At 40.2% G+C, this 22,310-nt stretch overlaps 1 protein-coding gene and 1 pseudogene across 4 annotated transcripts; both read left to right on the forward strand.

Moving 5' to 3' along the window:
• The first annotated feature begins 430 nt into the window (after window positions 1-430).
• Window positions 431-11,731, forward strand: LOC101155972 (annotated as a pseudogene). Of its 3 annotated transcripts, none has more exons than XR_002292598.2 (10): window positions 435-557; window positions 917-991; window positions 1,334-1,537; window positions 2,259-2,357; window positions 4,198-4,290; window positions 4,360-4,516; window positions 4,599-4,714; window positions 8,176-8,253; window positions 9,180-9,319; window positions 9,996-11,731. The product of XR_002292598.2 is annotated as a crystallin J1B-like, transcript variant X1 (transcript). The 3 variants fall into 3 exon arrangements; XR_002292599.2 differs by having other exon boundaries at window positions 438-557; window positions 1,334-1,513; XR_002292600.2 differs by lacking the exon at window positions 8,176-8,253 and having other exon boundaries at window positions 431-557.
• A 364-nt stretch (window positions 11,732-12,095) lies between these two features.
• LOC101156208 (endophilin-B1) lies at window positions 12,096-22,310 on the forward strand. Its single transcript, XM_023950215.1, has 9 exons — window positions 12,096-12,420; window positions 12,773-12,914; window positions 14,047-14,175; window positions 14,930-15,063; window positions 16,331-16,423; window positions 18,740-18,829; window positions 18,901-19,001; window positions 19,262-19,472; window positions 21,461-22,310. Exons 1-9 carry the CDS (start codon window positions 12,358-12,360, stop codon window positions 21,566-21,568), a joined length of 1,071 nt encoding a protein of 356 aa, XP_023805983.1. The 5' UTR covers window positions 12,096-12,357; the 3' UTR covers window positions 21,569-22,310.

Genomic DNA, 22,310 nt, shown 5'->3' on the forward strand with positions numbered 1-22,310 from the left:
TGTTCATTGTGTTCAAATCTTGCTGACTGTGGCTAGTATTTTGCATCACATGAGCTTTCATTTGAGAATATGAACAGATTTCTTTTGCAACTTCTCTTTTAGCAAAGAAAAACATGTTAATATTTATGAGAACAGAGGATTGTGTTCTGTGAAGTGTGTCTTCATGTGAAATGTGTTTAAGATATTGGAAAAAGGTGGTAAAATTTAGTAAATGTGTTTAGACAACTGGTCATTTGGTTAAGGGGATTGACTTTTTGAGAAAAACTGTAATCATTTTATGGCTTTATTTTCATTTCCTAAATCACTATAGTATATAAGTATAAAACATATAAAACATGTTTTTTTGTTGTAATGCTGTATTTGGAAATTTGAAGTTTATTTTTCTAATTTTGAAATCTCTCTTTGAAACTCCGTCAGGATCATTATGCAACAGTTTTTCGACCCGTAGTGGTTGAATGCTTATATCACCCTCTCTGAAGGACCCCCTCCCCACCAGAAAACAGTATTTCAGACAACATTTCACGTGGTGGCGTGAGAGTTAAAGACTGGCCACTGAGGTAAGAGTTTAAACACCTGATTTCTGAGATCAAACTAAAAAAATTCTTTGTTTTTTTGTGTTTCATGAATAGCTTTTGTTTTAAAGTATATCAAAGTCAGTAACTAACATTTATCCTAATAATTTCTACATTTTTGTAGTTTAAGTAGTGTAAAATTAGTTTAATCTGTTGTTCTGATGGACATAAAATGTAACAGATCTCTCGTTTATGTTAGTTAAAGCTAAATTTAGCCAAATTTAGTGTCATCAAGTTTTTTAGGGACAGTCTTGTCAAGGCAGCAATTTATTTTTGTTTTCTTACAAAATGTCAGCTGTCATTGCAACTGTCTTGTATCTTATCCATGTTTTCCTCTAATACAGTGACAAAAATGGCCTTGACCGTGGCTGACAGAGCCATTGGAGCCATCATCGGTGCAGCAGTGGCAGACGCCGCTGGTGAGATAAAGTGCATGCAACTTGCATTTGTTGTTCTTATAAAAACAAATGTTTCCTTAAAAATATTTGCAGATATTTTTGTTGTATTTGTGATAAAAGTCTGTAAAATGTGCAAGTGAGCTGGTTTTCACAATTACTTGAGCGTTATCTGCAGCCTGTTCCATCAGAAACATCTGTTGGAGCTGATAAAACACAAGGGTGGCGTGTTTTTTTCATGAGTCACGAAAACAAAAGTGTGCTTTTCCAGCGGCTGCATGGAAAACTGAAAGCTGAAGGAGAACAGGAGTTCCTGCCACTGCAGGAGACTCATTTCACCTTCACCTGTCATGTTCTTGTCGTCAGCCCAGCCAATGCACTGGATTTACAACCCCGACAGGCTGAAGGAAGTCCTCTCCGATCTGGAGCCCTGTCCAGAGTTTCGGCCTCAGTCAGCCAATCCTTTTTACTGCAGGGCAACAGGCGAGCAGACCTGCTATGGGGACCAGGCGTACGTCCTGCTGGAGTCTCTGAGTCAGTGTGGAGGTACTTCTGTTGACCCAAATCCAGGTTTTTCAGAGCTCAGAATGCTTCTTTTATTTTTAGTTTTTCAGTCAGATTTAAGATATTAACACTGTTAAGCCCACTGCATCAAAGAATTGACAGAAAAGGAACATTTATTGAAATTAGGACTTTTTTTCTCCTTGATGAAATCCACAAAAAATATTTTTTCCAATACATTTTTTATGACATACGATGGTATGATAAGTTGGTTCATTTGGTAACGTTTTGCTCACAAATCTTAGTTTGAGATGCATAAAGATTGACAAGAATGTACAGGAAGATTTTTCCCTTATTTAGCCACTGTCTCAAATTTGATCCACACTTTCATAACATGGTTTAAATGGATTATAAAGAATCAACTAATTCCGCTTTAAATTTAGAAAGTAGTCATTTGAAAAGAGGATTACCAATAGATGAGTTATTTCCTTTGAAAAGTTTTGAAAATTAGCAAAACTTTTCCCGCCAAAAGTGTTTCTTGGATTTTAATGGAGGCAGCCTTCGCGAAATGAGCAGGAAAAAGCTCTTCTACTGCCCCTAGTGGCATGAAAATGCACTACAGGGCAGGAAGCATGGGACCAAAATACAAACAATTGGTTTTTAAGGAAGTTTTGGATCTTGCCAAGAAGTAAAGTACTCAGAAATGCGTGAATCAAATATACTACAATGGGTTATGTAGGGTTAAGAAAACAAAGTCAGAATCTTTTTTCTACTTTTCCTTTTTTGGCAGATCTGGATGTGAAAGACTTAACTGAGCGCTTCTACAAGTTCTTTGGACCGGAGACTGTGTACGATCTACCTGTTAATGATCCCTACAGGAAAAAAGAAGGTGCTTTCTCTGTCCAGCTGCTGCACAAACATTAAAGCCTGAGCTGCTGCATGTTCAGGACGGCCATTTGCACATGTTAATCACATTGACCTAATTTGAGAACTGGATTGATCAAATGTGACGTCACCCATAGAAAATGAATAACTTCCAGGCTTCAACTAAACAAAATCAGTTCATTCGTCAATTTTGCGCAATACAGACACCGCCATGTTGGAACCAGAAATCATCAGTAAGAAGTGGTTGGTCCGAGTCAACGTTTCTATTGTCTCGCCAATCAGGAGTGAGCCTGTTGGAAATCCACACTGATACCACTTAAATCTGTCAATCAAACGTTTTGAACATTCAACATACTTTTAGACCGCATACTTTTGTTGAGGAAACTGATTGGCCAGTTTATAACTTGAATAACTTACAATAGAGAAAAATTATCATGACAAAAAGCCAGTATTAGCAAGAACGTGTAAAAAAAAAAAGGCATCAGAGAAACAATGGTTGTTATGACAAATAGGGTAATAGCTTTATATTTCTCAACAGAAGTCTATGGGATTTTAGCTTCCTGGAACTAGCAGCTAAACTTCCTGTTTGGAACGAGAGGGTGGAGGGGTCACTCAGTCAAGTTCTCATATACAGTCAATGGTTAATCACCAACTTTTACAGTCCTGCTGGGATGCTGGAGCCTCTGCTATCGTCTGATAACAGCATGTAAAGGCTTTTTTTCCCCTTGCTAATGGGCCTATCCATGAAAACCATTCAATGTCTTCACTGAATTAGCAGTTTTCTGTTCTTTTTGTCGTTAATGTGTGGATGTCCCATGAAGTGCGTTCGAGCAGTAAATTACCATAGTCGCACAGTACACCACTGGGTCCAGTAAATTTTAGAGAGTTTTCTAACTCATAGCAGAACAGGGATGTACATCCCAGCCCAACAAAATAGAGAACTCCAAAAAGACGTCTTTTTCTCCTCTTCTGGTTGAATTGATATTAAAGTATACAGATGTATATCCAAAAATCATTCTAGTGCTAAAAGTAACAGCAATGACAAATAAGCTTGTGTTGGTTAAAAAGGTATAAAATTGAACAGGAAGTAAATAATCAGTTTCTGGCGAACTTGGTCAGTTTCTCTTCCTGTTTTGCTCTCTGTTGCCTTTTATGCATATGTAATGTAAACAAAAAGACATCCAATCACAAGCTTGCTTCAGCCAAGTTGGGTTTGGCTGAAGGTGAACCACAGAGGGATGTATGCGCCAAACATACGATAATACTTTTTTTAAAAGCCCTTTAAACAATACCTGAATAAATTAAAATGACACATAAAGAACCAACCAGCCTAAAAGACCCAGAATGCAAGTTTTTATGTTTGAATTGTATTGTATTGAGATGTGTATCAATTCTAGTCAATCGGATAGATAGACATTCCTAATTAATGCTTTATGTCCAAAGTCCCTCACTACCCCCCGGTTAGTGCATTACATAGGACATTCTTTGTTTTTTTTAGGGTGTCCCAATCTACAATTCCAAAATCCAGTGCCCTGGAAATTTACCAGAAGTCTCAGCAAAAAACAAGTAGGCATCAATGTTCACTGGATTGGCAAATATAGACCACAATGCATTGCGTGTAAAGTATTTGTCATTTGAAAAAAAATATATTTAAATGTATTTTTTATAAATTATCCAAGTTTGGGTGACGTCCTATTTGGTGTTTAGGTGACCATGGTGTCTAAATTACATTAAAATCTGAGGCACTTCGTAGTCTCACACTATATAGTCGTGTAGGATTAGGGACTAGTGAGGGAATTCAGACACAGCCACGCTACCATTCAGACTAATGCTTCCAAATGCAGGGCCCAAAGCCGTTCTTCCGATCGATGGCCCGTGGAGGCACAGCAGCCTGAAGGCTTTCATCAGAAACGTGGATGCTGGCAAAGAAGAAACCGGTAAATGTTGCAGGTATCAAGCATCTTCTGTCAACGACTGCTGTGTTGTTACTGCTGTTTGTATCCAAGGCTGTGACGTGGACTGTCAGATAGATGGCATCACCAAACTGGCTCCGGTGGTGGCCGCCTTCGCCGGCAAGCCGGAGATGCTTGAGAAGGTGGAGAAGGCCGTCCGAGTCACGCAGAACAACGACATGTGCGTGGCGGTGACTCTGGCTGCAGCAAGGTCAGGAGGACAGGTGCTACCAGGAAAAGAAAGTTGTGAGCTTCCTGTCCGTCTGACTTTATGTTCCTGTTTGACGTCTTAGGGTTTTAGAGCATTTCATCCTGAACGGTCCTGATCCGAAGGTGCTGGATGTGGTTCTTGCTCAGCTGAATGACCCAAAGAGACAAAACCCTCAGGATCTGGACAAGGCAGTGGTTGGTAGGGCTTAAGAAGTTCTATTCCTTTCAAAGAACACAATATTTTTCGATGTATTATTATATTTTTAGCTATTTTTAACTACACTGAGTCATTTTGAAAACTAATTGATCAATAGCACACAATAAGGCGCACTGGACAATAAGGCACATCACCAATGAATGGTCTACTTTCAAACCTATGTCATTTATAATTTTGAAACTATAATGCATTATACGAGATAAGAGATAAGTCTGTACATCTGTGTCACAGTACCTCTAGAACTTGTTTGTAACATGCTACATGTTAGCCACATTTTAAGTGTTACTGCGTCAGCGAATTCTCTAAACCTGCATCTCTCAGGTTGTGCGCGAATTCCCTCCCTCCTCACCACACAGTGCACCTTATAGTGCATTCGCCATTTTGTAGGACTGTCTACAATTCCAAAATTGAGTGCCCTAGAACTTTCCCAGAAGTCTCTGTGAAAAAGCGGTGCGCATCGATACTCACTAGATTGGGGAATATAGACCACAATGCATTGCGTTTGAGCAATTTTAGTAAAAATGTTCAAATCAATTAGAAAAGAAAAAAAAAGTAGTGGGCATGGCGTCCGAATTGCTTTTGAAATCCAGGGCGATAGTCCCGCACTATATGGTTTTTTAGTAGTTAGGGAGAAGGGCGGGAATACACATATAGCCCCAATCTTGATTGACGTAAAAACTATGCTATGCCAACTCCCAACCAAGTTAGTAACACAAAAAACAACGCACACAGTCGAACACTGCCACACGTTAGCATATTTACAAAAACGTTTACTCCGAAACTGGTATCATTAAAAAAAAGCCTGATAGCATTAAAACAAACATTACTGTGACTATGCTAACTCCCAACCGTGTTAGTAACACGTAAAATAAATAAAAAACACAGTCCAACACCACTACATATCGGCCGTTTCATGTGGAACTCGTTAAATAAAGACTGAAATTTTAACAGCGCGCTGTGTACCTCTCAAAATCAGTGACCAGAATTGATCAAAATATAGAAGGCGCTACGGATTATAGGGCACACTGTCAATTTTGGAAAAAAATTTGGGCTTTTACATACGCCTTCTAGTTTAGAAAATATGATAATTTTAAAAAAAAGTAAAACACATTAATTTTTTTATTTTTATAGTAAAATATTTTTGTTATTATTGTAAATTACTGTAACACATTTTGGGATCTATTGGGGAAAAAAATTTCGACAGAAAAATCTATTTTCATTAATTAGTGAAAAATTATTAGAAGGCGCTTAATTTTTATAATCAACACTGTAATTTAGGACGACCTATTTAAAGAAAATCAAATGTTTGTATAAAGAGAAGTTTATATAACCTTTTTATTTTCTAAATCACCCAGCATGCATTGCTCATTTGCTATATTTTCCATGTAAAGCAGAAGCTAAAGTTACGGCGTGTCCAAGTGAAATCTCCTCTCATGGTTTGTTTAAAGGCCATCAACTTTTTTATTTGGAGCATTTTGAAGTTGCTGGTTAGAAAAATGGATGCTAGAAGAGAAATTTCAAATAGACTTACTTAACATAAATTCTCAATCTGGTTTTTACATTTCCCAATACGTGGCTTTTGAGAATGTCATATGTCAAAACTGACAAGAATGAGAGAATAGCAAAAAAAAACTTCAATGGAAGAGATCAAACTGACAAAACAATCAATTTTAGAATTCTTCAAGAGCTTTATCAATTTTTTCAGAAGTGTGAAGTCACATTTCCTCTCATCTTCATCACAAGTCATCCTCAGAGCCTACACCACCACCTGCTGATGGCAACATGCAGCTCAGTCACACTGCAAAAACAGGAAAAGAACACGAATCTTCAGAAGAAAGTCACTGATAAGTAGTTGAATTATCTGTCCATTTTTACTTAACAAGAAATGTAATAATAATACATTAAAATCTAAACACAAAGAATTCCACACAAACATTCAAAACAGTAAAAACAAAATAAAAATTAACTTCTGGACAGAATAACTTTAAATTGAATGTTATACAGCCTAATAAGTATTTTTCGCTAGTTTAAATCAAACTGGTTTGTATATTTTTTTAATGTACTTAATTGAAGTTAATTTTGATAACAGTTACAAAAACTAGTCTCAGTACAAAGTGGCCCAACATAACAGATTCTAATAGAATCAAACACCAGCACTTATTCTTAGAACATAAATGTACATTTTTGATGAATGACAATGAAAGCCAGTTTAACTTGTCAACATTTATTGAACTTTAAATAACATCCCTAAAATGTAACCAAAAATTCAAGCACACTTTGAATTTTTTTGGTCTTAAATCAATCAAAATATTTTTGTCAAGAGTATGAAGCAAACAGATTTAGACTCATTTTAATAATAATAATTTACTTATTTCTAGATCCTAGCTCTTAATGAGACAAACATTCTCGACTTTTTAGAGCAAAAAGAAGCTAAAAACAACTTGGAACCTGGTAAAGGGATTCATGTATTCAATTTTCACACTATCCTGGTAAAAAAAAAAGTGCATTTAACAGGGGAACGCCAATTTTGGGAGTGCGCCAAGCTAACGTCGTTCAAAATCCACAACTTCCAATTTCAGCATTTTATACAAAGTAGCTACATGATGATGCCCAAGGAGTTAGAAGGCGATTGATTTTTACTAAATTTGTTACTTGTACAAAACCTGGGTCGTGGTTGTAGATTTAACCTGGCAGCATGTGTGTGACATTTTGTAAAGCTCGCTCCAACAAAAGTCTTCATTTCCCACATCGTTGGAAAATTGCCAAATTTCACATCAAATGGCCGCCAAGCCGTAGACTCATCCAATAATAAGTTAAAAACCTCTTTTAGACATCCCCGACACGTGTGTTTGATTTCCTTGGTGGATTTTGACCCATTGATTGAGCCTCAGAAGAGATTTTGGCCCCCGTTCGTCTTTTATTTGGATGGTTTCTCCTGCTGTGATGTCAGAAAACTGATGCAAAGAAAAACTGATGCAAAAAACTGGTTGGTGGAAAAATCCAAGAAAAGGTCACTTCAAGATCAACTTTCACACAATTAGACTGTGAAATCAATGAAGAAAAGGGATCCGCTTTCAAATTAAAAGCGTCCGGACTATACCCTTATTTTCCAAACTGTTTTGCTTTTGATATGAGAACATTTAAAAATAGCTTTACCCTGAATTCCTTCAATTTTTTCTTCACAGTTTTTATCTGAAATGAGCCATGACTTCATCAGGGTGGTTCATTTTTAGAGATCTATATGAATTTCTTTAAACCATGGTGGATTTTTATGTAGGAAAATCCCTTCACTGATATGCAGTGAAGGTCAGAAACATGACAATAATTACAGAAAATACATTAAAATGCACAGTCTTTCCCTTTTAATCAACAAAAACATGGAAAACGGTGTCACTGCAGCAAAGTAAATGTTTCCTCTCTTTCCCAACGTGTCTCCATGGAAGCGCATGTCCACCAGGTGAAGGACAGCCTAGCCCAGCAATCCCATCAGCTCATACCTGCTGTGTTCACTAACACATGAGGTAAGCAAGCAGACAGCAGCAGGGCTCCAGTCTGTTGACTTGGCACTGCCTGGCTGCACGCTCTTCCTGCCAGCAGATCCGCTGGTCTTTGATCTCTAATGGTCTTCCTCCTCCTTCCTCCCCGTTTCGCTCGTCCTGCTGAGTCAACGTCTCCGGTTTGAAACGAAAGCGAGCACGTTTCTGTCTCCAGGTCCCTGATGATGGCTGTGAAAGAAAAAAAGAAAAAAAAAGAAGGCAAAATGAGGGAGTTAAATCAGGTTCAGCTCAAAGTGAAGGATAGACTGGATTTTAAATTCCCAAGAAATGGTTGACAATTTTAAAACTCAAAAATGGATTTTGAAAACTTGAGGAAAGTATTGGAAATCTAAAAAATAAAAATGTAAATTTGAAAAACAAATTAACATTAAAATTTGCTAAATTAATTTGTAAATTAAAAAACATTATATTGTAAATTTGATAGAAATGTTAAAAATATAAGTTTAAATATTTGAAAAATAAAATTTTAAATAAAAATATGTATATTTGTTTAAACATTTATTGTTTTATTTAAAACCTGAAAGAAATATTGAAAATTTGCAAATGAAGAAAGTTAGAAAATAAATATATTTTAATTCACATTTGGTAACATTTTTAGGTTAACTTTTTTCTTCTTTAAAAGTTTCATGATTTCCTTCTAGTTTAAAATGAATTTATTTCAAATTTACAATAAAATGTCTACATTTCTTTTAAGTTTACCATTGAAGTTGAAAACGTTTTTCCTTTCCTGTTTTTTTGTTTTTCAGTTTTACAATCTGGTTTTTTTGTTCACCTCAAGAATATCCTGATTTCATATGAAATGTGGAGCATTTATGGAGAAATGGAAGCCTGGTTAAATGAAGCAACAAACCGGATCCCATTTGTCATTAATGGTCTGAATGTGTGTCCAGCTCTGCCCGGTGCCTTCCAGGCGGCGCTCCATGGAGTCCTGACGCTGAGCCGACTGGATGAAGCCGTCAGAGACACGATGCGGCGTGGAGGATGCACCGCCAGCCGAGCCTCCTTTATAGGAGCTTGTTTGGGAGCACAGGTCAGTTAATGCTGGTTGGCTTTGATGGCCTAAATCCTCAGAAATGGGCTGGTGGTGTAGTGGTCAGTGGTCCAGCCTTACTTTTGTTTTATTGTAGAAGCGTTCCCAGTGGTCTTAGAATTAGGATTATGCCATTTTTAGGCAAAATCCAAAAAACCTGTGTCGTTTTCTGAATTGTGGTGGGGACCAGAGCAGTCCTGCCCCCTTTTCCCTCATCATTACTGGAGCTCCTAACCCAAATCCAGCCCTGGAGGTCCACCCTCCTTCTGGTTTTCCAGAAAGCCTGCCTGGTCTGCTGCTGATTACCTGGATCAGGTGTATTTGGCCAATAAGGAGCTTGTTTGTTGGAAAACATGTTGGACACCGGCCTTCGAGGCCTGGATTTGGACACCTCTCTTGCTAGCTTACAGTGGCAAATTTCTAATGAACTCCTGCCGCTCTGCAGAAACAATGTCCTAGAAAATGGCACAATTTTTTGCCTAAAAACGGCCTAATCATAATTAAAGACCATCCCTCTGAATACAAACCTATCCACTGTGGAAGAATTATGCAGGATGGAAGCTGTCTTTCCTGTAGATTTTTGCTTTTTCATTTTTAGTATTTGGAAAGTGTTCCAGTTCATTTGCGCTAAAGACTCAGCATTTTTTGTTTTTTTTTTGCCTCATGTCTTTTTCAGAGCGGTCTTCAGGGAGTTCCGGAGTCGTGGAGGAAGAGGACGCTCAGATTCCCTCTCCTGTTGGAGCTGGCCAAAAGTGTGGTCAACAAGAGTCGAAGCGTGTAGTTCAGCTCCCGCTGTGCCACAAACACAACAGGCCATGTTGCGTTCGCTTACAGGGACATGATCCTCGCAGACTTTCCCGCTACAGATGGGTTTTTCTTTGGCAGCTGCAGCTAATGACAGCTTCATTCTAAAGCCATGTGCTGAATGAAACTTGAATCCTTTTGCTCTGTCAGAAGCTCCATCATGTAACCAAGTGATAGTTTGTGCAGGCTTCTGGTTTTTGGACGTCTCTGCTCCCATCGCGCTTCTGTTCTGTTGTCTGTATCAGGGGCTGATCGGAAAATCCTTTTTTGTCAGCTCAGAGCAGGGCTCTCTGGTCTTATTCCTCGGAGTGCTCTCTGTTATCGTGAAGTGAAAGAGCAGCGACGGGCGGATTTACTGCTGGAACAACCTCCACCTTCCTCAGAGGGCCCCGCTCTGCTCTGCAGTCTTTCTACAAGTGCTGATGTGTTCAACGCCTCCACCCCGACATGTATGAAAGTTGGATTTGTCCTCATCTTAACTTAAAAACGCAGCTTGACAGACAGTGAAAAACTGTTTGGTTTTCAGTATTTATGCCTCTCTTGTTACCTTAACCATAAGGAAATGTTTTAAACCAACAGTTGCAGTGGTAAAGCTTTAATTTCTGGTGAGCAAAAGTTTTATTGAATGCAGTACGGAGGCAGAGATGGCAGCTGACGGTGTGTTGGAAGCCTGCAGAGGGGAAGTCTGCCTCTGCTTGACTTCCTCCCACACAGCAGGTAGCAGCCCCACTCTGGCATAATCGCAACCAGATCTGATGATGGGTTGTGTTTTTCTAAAAAATTGGCCTGACTTCCCTCCAAAGATGCCTTTCTTACAAAAGGTTTGTAAAAAAAAAAAAAGAAAAAAAAAAGCACCATATTTATTTAATCTCTATACGTTTTGTGCAAAAAGCCATAAAAATGTAGTAGTTTTTAATTTCTCTGCCTTGGCTGACTGATGTTCCAAACATGAAAACTTTGCTTAGGTTCTCCACCAGAAACGAGAAGAAACTTAATCCAAACATTGCATATTGATGTCATTCTCCAAAACAACTCATTAAGAAGTAGGTAAAAAAAGTCAATTTTTAAACAATTAAAGTAATTTTCTAGTTTAAAAAATGCCCTTTTCAATGGTAACGTAACAAAAATGCCGATCATGTGACGCCACGTGAAAAGCGTCTGTTCCATGATTTGTGCTGCAGTTAATCAAATCAAATCCAATCCAATCAAACTTTATTTATAAAGTATAAGGGTAACTCTTTACAAAATTAAACATCTTTAAAAAAAACGGACACAGTACCCTTTGACATTACCAACGCAACATAGTTTAAAAATATTAAATAGAACTTGAAATATGAATTTGAAATTTAAGAAAGTTACTTTTTCCCCTCGTTTATCATTTATTTTCTTTATTTGTATTTTTTAAAGAGGCAAAATAAAGTCACTATTGTGTTCTGCTTGTGTGGTGCATTCAGTGTGTGTTTTAAAATCCCACTCCAATCATCTTTTGATCTATTTTAAAAGGTTTCCCAATGGGTTTTTAATGATGATTTTCATTGTAGTGGGTCTTTAAATGATGTGTGTACATTATGAAAAATTTCAGTGTTAATAAAGTTATTACAAACACTTGTATACATGTCTTATTACACACCTTGCACACAGCTATTCAAAAGACACTTTATCTCGCTTCTTGTCACTCCCTAGTTTATCTTATCTCAATATGATAATAAACTGTACACAATGAAACTGCGACACGAAACTACGACATTTCCGCGTAATATGTATGCAGCAAATGGATTTTAATGCCCAAGAAGTCATGCAAAGAAAGATGGAAACCTTCCACCTTCGACTATGTTCGTTTTAAGGTTTTGCCAACTAAAAATGTATGTTTGAAGTTTTTCGGTCATGCCAGCGTTGGACTATTATTATAATTGTATTTTAAAAATATAAATCAGAAAAAAATGTTTTATTTTTATTTTTTTCCCTCTTTTTTTTCTTTAGTTGTTAACTTGTCATTTAAATGTCGTTTTCTGGGGATTCCGGTATTCATTAAGCGCATGCGTACAACCCGTCAGTGCTGTCAAAATGTTAGGGTGGTAACGGGATCCATCTCGGAGTATACTATCTTTGTCTAGCTAAACAGCTGGGTGGACCAGCGACGAAATTTTGCTTCAATGACATTTTCCTTAGTGATGGCAGTTGGAGTGTGAGACCAACCTGATTTAGTAGCAGGGTTTTATCTTCACAGCTGTGCCATGGATTTCAATGTAAAGCGGTTCGCCGCAGACGCCGGTACTTTTCTGAGCCGTGCGGTACAAGTAAGTTTATGCACTGACGGGGGAAGTTGTGGCTAACTTTAGCCGTTAGCCTTATCAGTATAGAAGGCGTTAGCTCCCTTGCTAAGATGCTAACATTAGCGCCGCGAATTTTGTAGAGCTAATTAGCACATTTATTGCTAAAACTATTCTTACACGCCGTGAATTAAATTTTTATTTGTCAGAGTGTTTTAGTTAGTTGGACAAAACCACAAGTTGTAATCAAACTGCGAATAAAAGCCACAGAAAACCGTATGCTAATCAGATTGGGGGAACTTCTATTTCCATTAGCTTCCCTTCATGCTAACCGTGACACAGTCACAGTCAGCTCCTCAACTCAACCCACATTGTCCAGTTTACAGAGGAGAAGCTCGGCCAGGCTGAGAAGACTGAGCTGGACGCTCACCTGGAGAACCTGCTGGTCAGAGCTGAGAACACCAAGCAGTGGACAGAAAAGATCATGAAGCAGACAGAAGTCCTCCTCCAGCCCAACCCAAGTAAGAAGACCACACTAATGCATTCATCGGACCTGATACATCAACAAACTGGAGCTTTTATTTTGGTGGCAGACATGTTTGTTTTCATCTCTTTTGAGTGGGGGGAATGTCCAGTGTTTGCTGGATTATTTATAAATTAATGAATTATTAACTATTAATAAATACAGAATCCACATTCTGATTGGTCGTTATAGTGATTTTTTAAAGCAATGTTCAAGCTAGGTCTTCTACTTTAAGGGCTTGATGTACTATCTTATTAAATTAAAACTATGTACATAAAAAAAAGAAAAGACAATTCCAAAATTATTCATCTGGCTGCATAAAATGTTTAAATATTAACTTTTACATTGTTCTTAGGCCATCAACCTTATCTTTTTTAGATTTTAAATCATTTATTTTAATGTCATTCTATTACTTTGAAATGTTTTCATTAAAACTAAGTGTCTCAAAGTCTCATTTAGTGTATTTTTTAAAAGTTACTGTGTCTAAAATCTATTATATGATCATTTAGGGGGGGGGGGGGGGGGTCGTTATTCCTTAAAAAATTGTCCATCTTGGAATTTTTAGTGGTAAAATAGGCTCCCCCCTCACCTGGGTGTTGATTTTTTTTTAAAGATAATGCCCTTTTTTAATGTCTAAAAGCCCACTCTAAACAACAAAAATACTTAAAAATAACAATAAAATTCTATACTAGTTACTTTTTTTATTGTAACTGGATACAAGCATTTATAATTTGTATTCTAAATATTTTTTTAAGTAATTAAATAACCTCGAGGGTCCTTATCAATTTAAATGTAGACATTTTAAACGTGTTTTTTTTTACTATCAGAATAGGATCTGGTCTAAAAAGCTCTGCAGTGAGAGTATTGGTGGAGGTGGGGGGGTCTGTGTGGCCTCAGCTGTTGGCCTCGCACTGTGATGCCGTCTCACTGCGGTCCGAACCCCATCAGAAGCCAAACAAACAGAACGTCTGGTGGTTCCAGGTCTAATGCATTTGTCTTCAAACCCACCGCATGCACATGAATAGATTCTTGGAAAAGAAAAAAAAAGTTTCTTGATGAAAGCGGCTGCTGGTTTTTCCCCACACAAGTCTTGTGACTCCATGATTGAGTTTGGACGCTGTCATCTGCAGATGTCCGGCTGGAGGAGTTTGTGTACGAGAAGCTGGAGAAAAAAGCCCCCACGCGAATGAACAACCACGAGTTGCTGGGACAGTCCATGATCGAGTCAGGAAGTGAATTCGGCCCTGGAACGGCGTACGGTGAGTGGCGTCCGTGACGCTCTGATGACACCTGCTGTCTGTCACGAACGTTGTCTGTGATTAAGCAGATTCTTTTGGTGCAGAGTAGAAATCTGAGGGGGGATAAAACCCCATTTTTACTAGTAAGTCTGTAAAGAAATGTTGGCGTAGATGGGATCATCCAAAGAATGGAATCAAAAACTTAGAGAAAAATGCATATTATAACCAACAACAATGCAGTGATTGTGTTTTTTTTGTTGTTTTTGCATCAGTAACGTCTTTGTTTCTTAAGGCCGTTTTGTTCCGCCGGACTTTCAAACTATAACTTTATTTGAATAGAAATCGTTAACGACACGGAACTGGTTTGTTTTGAGGTGTTTTAGTTTGAGAAAGCATCAATTGTATGGTAACAAATACAACAAAAAAGTGTGAAAGTTGTCGTTTTTTTAACATGTAGTGAGAATTTAAACACTTTTGTGTCTAGCTTGGTGTCAACAAAAGAAAAAGTTGAACTGTACTTTACTTATTATGTCTTCTTTTGTTAAATTCCGCTGAAAATTCAGTTTTTTCCAGCTGGTTTGTTTTTTTTCCTTCTTTAGTCAAATTGGTTTATGTTTTTATAATGAGATATGAGCTCCAATATTCTTATCTGCTGACAGCTTTAGATATGTCATTTGGCTGTGATTGTGTGCTCTAGAATCTATTTCCTGCTGCATTGTGGGTCAGTTCCTGCTCTGTGTAAAGTGTGTTGCTTCCCCTGTGCTGACCGTGACAGGAAACGCCCTGATAAAATGCGGCGAGACGCAGAAGCAGATTGGCGGGGCCGAGCGCGAGTTCATCCAGAGTGCCGCCATCAACTTCCTCACACCTTTTCGAAATTTTCTGGAAGGGGATTTTAAAACCATCCTGGTGAGTTTGACGACTGACTCAGTCATTGTTTAGCTCAGGGGGGCCCAAATCCAGGCCTGGAGGCCTCCTCCTGGTTTTCCAGAAATCCTGCCTTATCTGCTGCTGATTACCTGGATCAGGCCTGTTTAGCCAATAAGGAGCTTGTTTGTTGGAAAACATGGTGGACACCGGCCTTCAAGGCCGGATTTGGACAGCCTTGGTTCGGAGGATCAACAACACACTAGCATGAGCTGCTAGACACTGACATGTCATTTAGAGATTCCCCCTTCATGTTTTGACAACACGGGCTCTCTTTTAAATCACAGGTTTCCTCTTCAGTCAACAATGAAAGTCTGAAAAGCTGCAAATCGAACCAGAGACTCGAATCCATGAAAACAGACGTCATGTCATTGAGGACATTAATGGCTGGATTTGTCTCAACTTACTTCAAACAAACAAACAAAAGTAAAAGCGACGGCCCTGTCTTTGGGGCTAAAGGTCGCCACAGAGCTTCACTCTAGTCCTCTGAAAACCACCAACCAGGCCAGAAACCTGGCTGCAGTCATGGACACAGACCTGAGTTTTGATAAACACGTGAAAGCAGTCGCAAAATCAGCTGACTGTCTTCTGAAAATGAATTCACGGATTAAAGATCTGAGATTCTTCATGCTTTCATCTTTAGGCGACTTGCTGACTGGAACGGTGTTCTTACTACCAAAAAAAACAATCAGGGAACCGCATCTTATTCAGAACTCTGCTGATGGGGTTCTCCCAAGGACTAAAACAAAGTAGAACCCCATCAGTCCAGCTCTGAGGTCTTTAGACTTTAGAACGTTTGAATTGTTTCGCACCAAAAGACATGATTGACCTCCTGACGCAGCAGCCAGACCTCTCTGCTCGTCTGGATCTGCTTTTTTGTCATAAACCAATCATGGAGAAGCTGCATTCAGCTTCTATGCTCCACAGATCTGGAGCCAGCCTTAGATCAGCTGAAGCTGTTGATTTAAATCCAGGTGAAAGACTGGCCTGTTCTCAGCTGCATGTGATCAGTTTGGATTCACACGTTAACATCTGTTCTGTTCCTTTAAGATGAAGAGAACTTTCTTTACATTTTTATTTTTAATGATCGCTCCTTTAACTGCGTCTTTTATGTCAAACACTTTGAATTGTTGAAATTAACTTTGCCATGTACAACATTTGTATTACACAATCCTACTTATTGTGTTTTTTAAACTTGTGTTTTTCAAAAATGTTCTTATGAAACATTTGTCTTCTATATTTCCCTTAGAAAGAGCGGAAGCTGCTGCAGGTGAAACGTCTGGACCTGGATGCAGCAAAAACCCGACTAAAGAAAGCCAGGATGAGCGACGCCAGAGCTGCTGTGAGGACACACGCACACACACGCACACACACACCAACACACACACACACATACACACATTCACATTCATATTCACATACAAACACACACACACATACAAACACACACACAAAGATGCACACAAGAAACAGATGCAGATGCACAAACAAACAAACACATACACATAGATGCACATACAGACACACATACACAAACAGCATGCATACACACGATATGCACACTCACGTATACAGTGATGCATGTGTGAATTCACAAACACAAAAACACACACAGACCTACACGCACAAAGATATACATACAAACACACACACAAAGATGCACATTCAAAAACACACACTCAGAAACAGCATGCCTACACAAAGTATCCCCACACACATTTACAAGGATGCACAGACATACACACACACACACACACCCAAAAACACAGACAGACCCAAACACACACACACACAGATGCATATGCAAACACACACACACGGCATGCATACACACAATAAGCACAGAAACACACAGATAACATGCACACAGAGGTGCACAACACCCACCAAAAAACGCACCAAAAGATTCCTAATTGGTGTCAGTTGATCTGCCTTAAAGATGTTGACGTGTCTTTCTTAGTCTCTCTCTGCATCCACAGAAGTTCTGATGGTCACACACAGACGCACACACAGACACACACACAGACGCACACACTAACACACAAAAAACGCACCAAAAGATTCCTAATTGGTGTCAGTTGATCTGCCTTAAAGATGTGGGCGTGTCTTTCTTAGTCTCTCTCTGCATCCACACAAGTTCTGATGGTCACACACACACACACACACACACCCACACAGTTACACAGGTTTCACCTCATGTGACTCATGAAGTCACATGAGGAGCTACAGGAAGCGAGGAGTTCCCTTTTTGCTCTCACTATGTTCTCAGTTTTAGGAGTCCGACTGATTTAAACTGAAGTCTGTTCTTCTTCAGCGTCTTTTCCATCTTCATCTTCCTTCTAGTGTTGGAATCTTTGGAGATTCTTTGGACGGGTTTTGTCAGAGCAGCTTCAGTTAAACCAGCATTTCCGACCTAAGATAACTATTCGTAGTTCTAAATGTGTTTTTCGTTTCGTCTGCGTTTTCAGTGCGTTTCAGAGCTGCAGTTCCTCCTGAAGCATTTCTGCAGTGGAGCTGCACCTCTGTGCCTCGATGCCTACATTTCCCAGAAAGCTTTCTTGAATTTTGACAGAATAAACGGGTTTAAAGAAAGTGATTGTGAAACATTTGTTGTTGGTTTCTGTGCAGCGAGTAACACAAGCTGCACATTTGCTAAAGAACGCTCCGTCCCGTCAGCTTGTGTGTCGCCGTTTCACATTCTCCCAAAGACGGCGGCGGCGTGGCGTGTTGGCCGTGCAGCAGCTGCAGCTCTAACTCATGTGTCACTGTTGTTTTTTTGTTTGTTTTTTGTTTTGAAAACTTAAAGCTGCAGATGTGAGCGGAGGAAACAAGAGGTGAGTGGAATGTTGGAGCAATGTTTGGTAAAGCCAGCAGGTGGCGCCTGTCCCTCCATGACCCTCATCCTACATGGACATGAGCCAAACCCTGCAAAAACCTACCGCTTCAGATCGGATCAAATCAGATTTGTTCAAAGATCCACTACACGGAAAATGGTGTTTTCAACTTGAAGGAGGACAGAAACCAAATCAATTATTCTTCCGATTGCATTTCTGAGTATGTATTTATTCAAGTAGTCGTAAATCAGGAGCAGATAAAAAGAAAATGCAGCTGTAAGAAGCTTGTAGCAGTGATGTAGAAGCTCACTGCTCCGCTCCATTCTGATGCATCCACCTGCAGATGAATAGATCCAGGTTTTAAAGTCCCACTCCCATCATCTGTTGATCTATTTTCAAAATGTTTCCAGTGTTTTTTTTTTTTTATAACGATTATGCTGTTTTCAGCCAAAAACAAACAATACCCAGTCATTGTCTTGGACAGTTTCTACAGAACACACAGTAAGTCCGCCCCATCGTCATCAATAAGCTCTTTACCAAACGGCGTGTTTCTTTTTCTTCTTCTCCTGATTCACAACAGTTTGCATAAAGAAATACTCAGAAATGCAATTTTGAGCTCATTTTTCTTTATAAATGTCCTTTTATCAGAAAAATGCCACAAAACAAGTTAAAACCCAATTTTCATCAGAGTGGGTCTTCAAAATAAAAGCCCACTTTGTAAACTGAAACTGTTCATATGATGGTATTTTTCTCCAAAACCATTTCACAAAATAGAAATAACGGAAATCCAAACGGGTTCATTCTTTGAGTCTCTTTCCCTGCAGGCGGAGCAGGAGCTCAGGATGACGCAGAGCGAGTTCGATCGGCAGGCGGAGATCACACGTCTGCTGCTAGAGGGCGTCAGCAGCACCCATGTATGTCGCCCATCCGCACCCAGCGCTCCACGGCGCCGCCGTTTCTCAACGCTTCCTCTGTGCGTTCGCAGGCACACCACCTCCGCTGCCTGAACGACCTGGTAGAGGCCCAAACCACCTATTACGCTCAGTGCTACCAGTACATGGTGGATCTGCAGAAGCAGCTGGGCAGGTGATCATTCTGCTGCAGCAAATGTTCACGTTTTAGCAGCTGATGTTGATTTCATGTCTTTATTTTGTTGCAATGAAACCTAAAGGGAAGTTTCCAACATTTATGGAAGTGAAACCTTCTTTGATCCAGCTGAAAATGGAAAAAGTAGAACTAGTTTCAAACTAAAACTCCATTCTCAGAAGTTCTCCTTCAAGATGAACTCAACTTCTCATTTTGGGCAGCAGTTCCTGTGCTGATCATCTCCCCTCCCCTCCCACCAGCTTCCCCTCGACGTTTTCCAACAACAACCAGGTGTCGGGCGGCGCCAGCATCTCCGTGCCCACCATCCCGGTGTCGGCCTCCCTGCCCAGCGTGTCGGCGGGCCAGAGCAGCCTGAGTGCGTCGGCCGGCTTCAGCGGCAGCCGCAAAGCCCGGGTCCTCTACGACTACGACGCCGCCAGCAGCAGCGAGCTCTCCCTGCTGGCCGACGAGGTGAGCACGCGCTCTCAATACGCCAAACGTACCAGCAGGACGTTCCTCGGGTCGAAACCCGGGACCACCTCTGAGCCTCAAAGCCTCCAAGCAGCACTTGATGCTGTGAAGCTGAATGGACGGTCGTCCGGTATCCTCCATGGTTTTGAGGCCGAGTATTGTCTGTATACGAGAACTGGAGTGAGTGTGCCGTCACCTATAGAAAATGACCTTCCAGTTCCAACGAAAGAACTTTTTTTTTTCTTTTTTTTGCGATACCGCCATGTTGTAGCCAGAAATCTTAAATAGTGATCAGTCTGAGTTATCGTTTCTATGGCAACCACTCTCACCAATCAGGAGTGACTATGTTGGAAGGCCACACCCCTAATACTTAAGAGCAGACCGGACATCTCTTTTATTTGTTTGATTTACGTAACATTGATTTTAGCAGGAGGATCAATACAGAACAGATTCTCATCAACAATGATCGGAAGCGAAATGTGACAGAAGCTGATGACATCATCTGTTATTGCACGCATGTAGTACAATTGCATGCAGATTTAACCTGTCCTTAATTGTCCTTTTTAACTTTGCTGATGATGAAAACTTTTCTAAAAGAAGTTATGAATGACCAGAACCTTTGATACTTTATATGGGAGTACAGAGGCGGAGAGAGAGCAGGCGAGTGTTGGAAGACAATGAAATGAAACAAAATCAGCTTTTAAACTACGTTGCCAACTTCCTTCAATGGACAGTCTATGCAAATGCCTGTTTCTCGCTTCCGCATTGGCCCTTTCGCTCACACGTAGTTGCACAAGCTTCTACGACTATTTTTGGGCTCCACATACAAAACGTGCGGCTACTGAATGTGCGTTGAAGATGAAACCAGTTTAACTTTAACCAATCGGGGACGTATGGATGACGTCTCCTTTAATTCTCAGAAGTGCCAACAGTTTAGAAATTGGTAGAGAAAGGAATAATTGGGGTTTGTGTTCTGCCGCAATTCCACAACACAAAGTCCTTCATGTATCAGAATAAAGCTGGGAAAGAAAAAGCCTGGAACAAGATTGACCAGATTTGCATCAAGACTCTTCCAGAAGAGAAGGAAGCCCCTCCTTGCATGTCCAGTGTGAACACCATAAGCATCCCCAACGTGAATGAAGCATGAACATTTCCACATGATGATGCGTGTTTCATGGAACGCTTTCTTCACAGTAGCCTCTCCTAAACTATCACCAACACTTTCCTGTGAATTCACACTTGCAATTTTTTTGGACGGTCAGCAAAAGTGTTTCTGCAGGCGGAGCAGCCATGCTGTGTCCCCGGTATGGCTAAAAAGTGGTTCTACTCTATGGAGAAGATCATCAAACGTGTCGATTGACGTGAAAGTACCTGAAGTGCACTTGGTCATCATGTAAAATACGCTTAACTTGCACTACAGAATGGAAGTCACCTCCCCATCTAGTGGGCGAACGTAGCACTTCCTCTGCCTCATGGTGCATCTACACGTTTGCCAACGCAACGTGTCGCATATCAAGATGTCGTCCATGTTGAAAGTTGCCAAATAAAACGCTGGAGACAATCAAATCAGGCTTGAAAAGTGGAAACGCCTCTCAGCAATTCGTCGCATTTATCCCGGACGGTTGCGAGCGAAGCCTGCCGCCCTTAGTAGGAACCAGTCCACACGGTATCGGGTTTGGACGATTGATACACATCGCTGTGGAGCGTAAACCAGGCATGGATCAAAGGTTTGAAACGTTTGTCTTTTTTTTGAGGCTATCTATCTCATTGTGAAATGTGAAAAAAAAAGGTGTTAAAGCAAGAATGGTTATTCTGGTAAATGGATTAGCTGTTTGTTCTGGCTTCTTGAAACCAGCATGTACTTCCTGTTTGGAACGCAAGGAGGGGAGGGGCCACTCAGTCCAGTTCTCATAGACAGTCAGCGGTGCTAAGAGTAAAACTTTAGCTGCTTTAATAAATGAAAAAAAGCCATTTTTTTCCCCTGACAGGTGATCACGGTCAGCAGCGTCTTCGGCATGGATTCAGACTGGCTGATGGGAGAGCGCGGGAGCCAGAAGGGCAAAGTACCCATCACCTACCTGGAGCTGCTGAACTGAGGCGCACAGGCCCCTCCCCTGTTTATGCCCTGCAGCAGGGACAGCGCCCCCCCCCCCCCCCCCCCCCCCCCCGACTCCCACATACTTCTTTTAGAATTCATCGCCCTCGACAGCGCCAACAAAGTGGCGGGACCGCAGACGGACACCCTCGCCCATGCAATTTTTTGCAGTGCCTTTTTCTAAAACCACGTGTTTGATGCAATTCCAGCTGAAATATCTGCCAGCTTTAGTTGTTGGTTTTTTTTAAAGCAGTGTTTGTTTACAAGGCATACCTGATGGTGACCTAAATGCATTTTTTCCCCCCTTAAGTATATAAAAAAGAAGCACTTCAAGCTGAAACTGGTGAGATTTTGTCTTATTTTACGGCGCGGCGTCCGTTTTGACGGCGTATCTGAGCTGACGGTGGTCTCGACTGAACCCTTCAGTATTTTTAAATCACTGGAAACCAACTCCTCCGCCTTTTTACTTAAGAAAACCGCCGCCCTCTGTAACTCCATGTATGTAATGTATCCCTGCAAAACTGCACACAGTATTTATTTCTTCTCGATTTGCCATTTACCCCTAAATACTCTCAAATTTCCAATATTTACCAGTTTATTACTAACATGCCGCTTTACTCTGAATGTGTATGGATAAACTTTTTTTTTTAAACTATTTTGTGGGAACTTTATTATTAGTGCTTATGTCTTGTGTGTAACTGATGCAACAGCTCAGCTGTGAAATAAAAATCTGTACAAAAGTG

Source organism: Oryzias latipes, chromosome 20 (genome assembly GCF_002234675.1).
Source record: "Oryzias latipes chromosome 20, ASM223467v1".
NCBI classification, from domain to species: domain Eukaryota; kingdom Metazoa; phylum Chordata; class Actinopteri; order Beloniformes; family Adrianichthyidae; genus Oryzias; species Oryzias latipes.

Bases quoted from the DNA above. Each gene is read 5' to 3' on its own strand.
- LOC101156208 (XM_023950215.1), top strand. From the start codon at position 12,358: ATGGATTTCAATGTAAAGCGGTTCGCCGCAGACGCCGGTACTTTTCTG. The intron at 15,064-16,330 runs GTGAGTTTGACG...TATTTCCCTTAG, and splicing joins GGGATTTTAAAACCATCCTG to AAAGAGCGGAAGCTGCTGCA. The intron at 18,830-18,900 runs GTATGTCGCCCA...GTGCGTTCGCAG, and splicing joins AGGGCGTCAGCAGCACCCAT to GCACACCACCTCCGCTGCCT.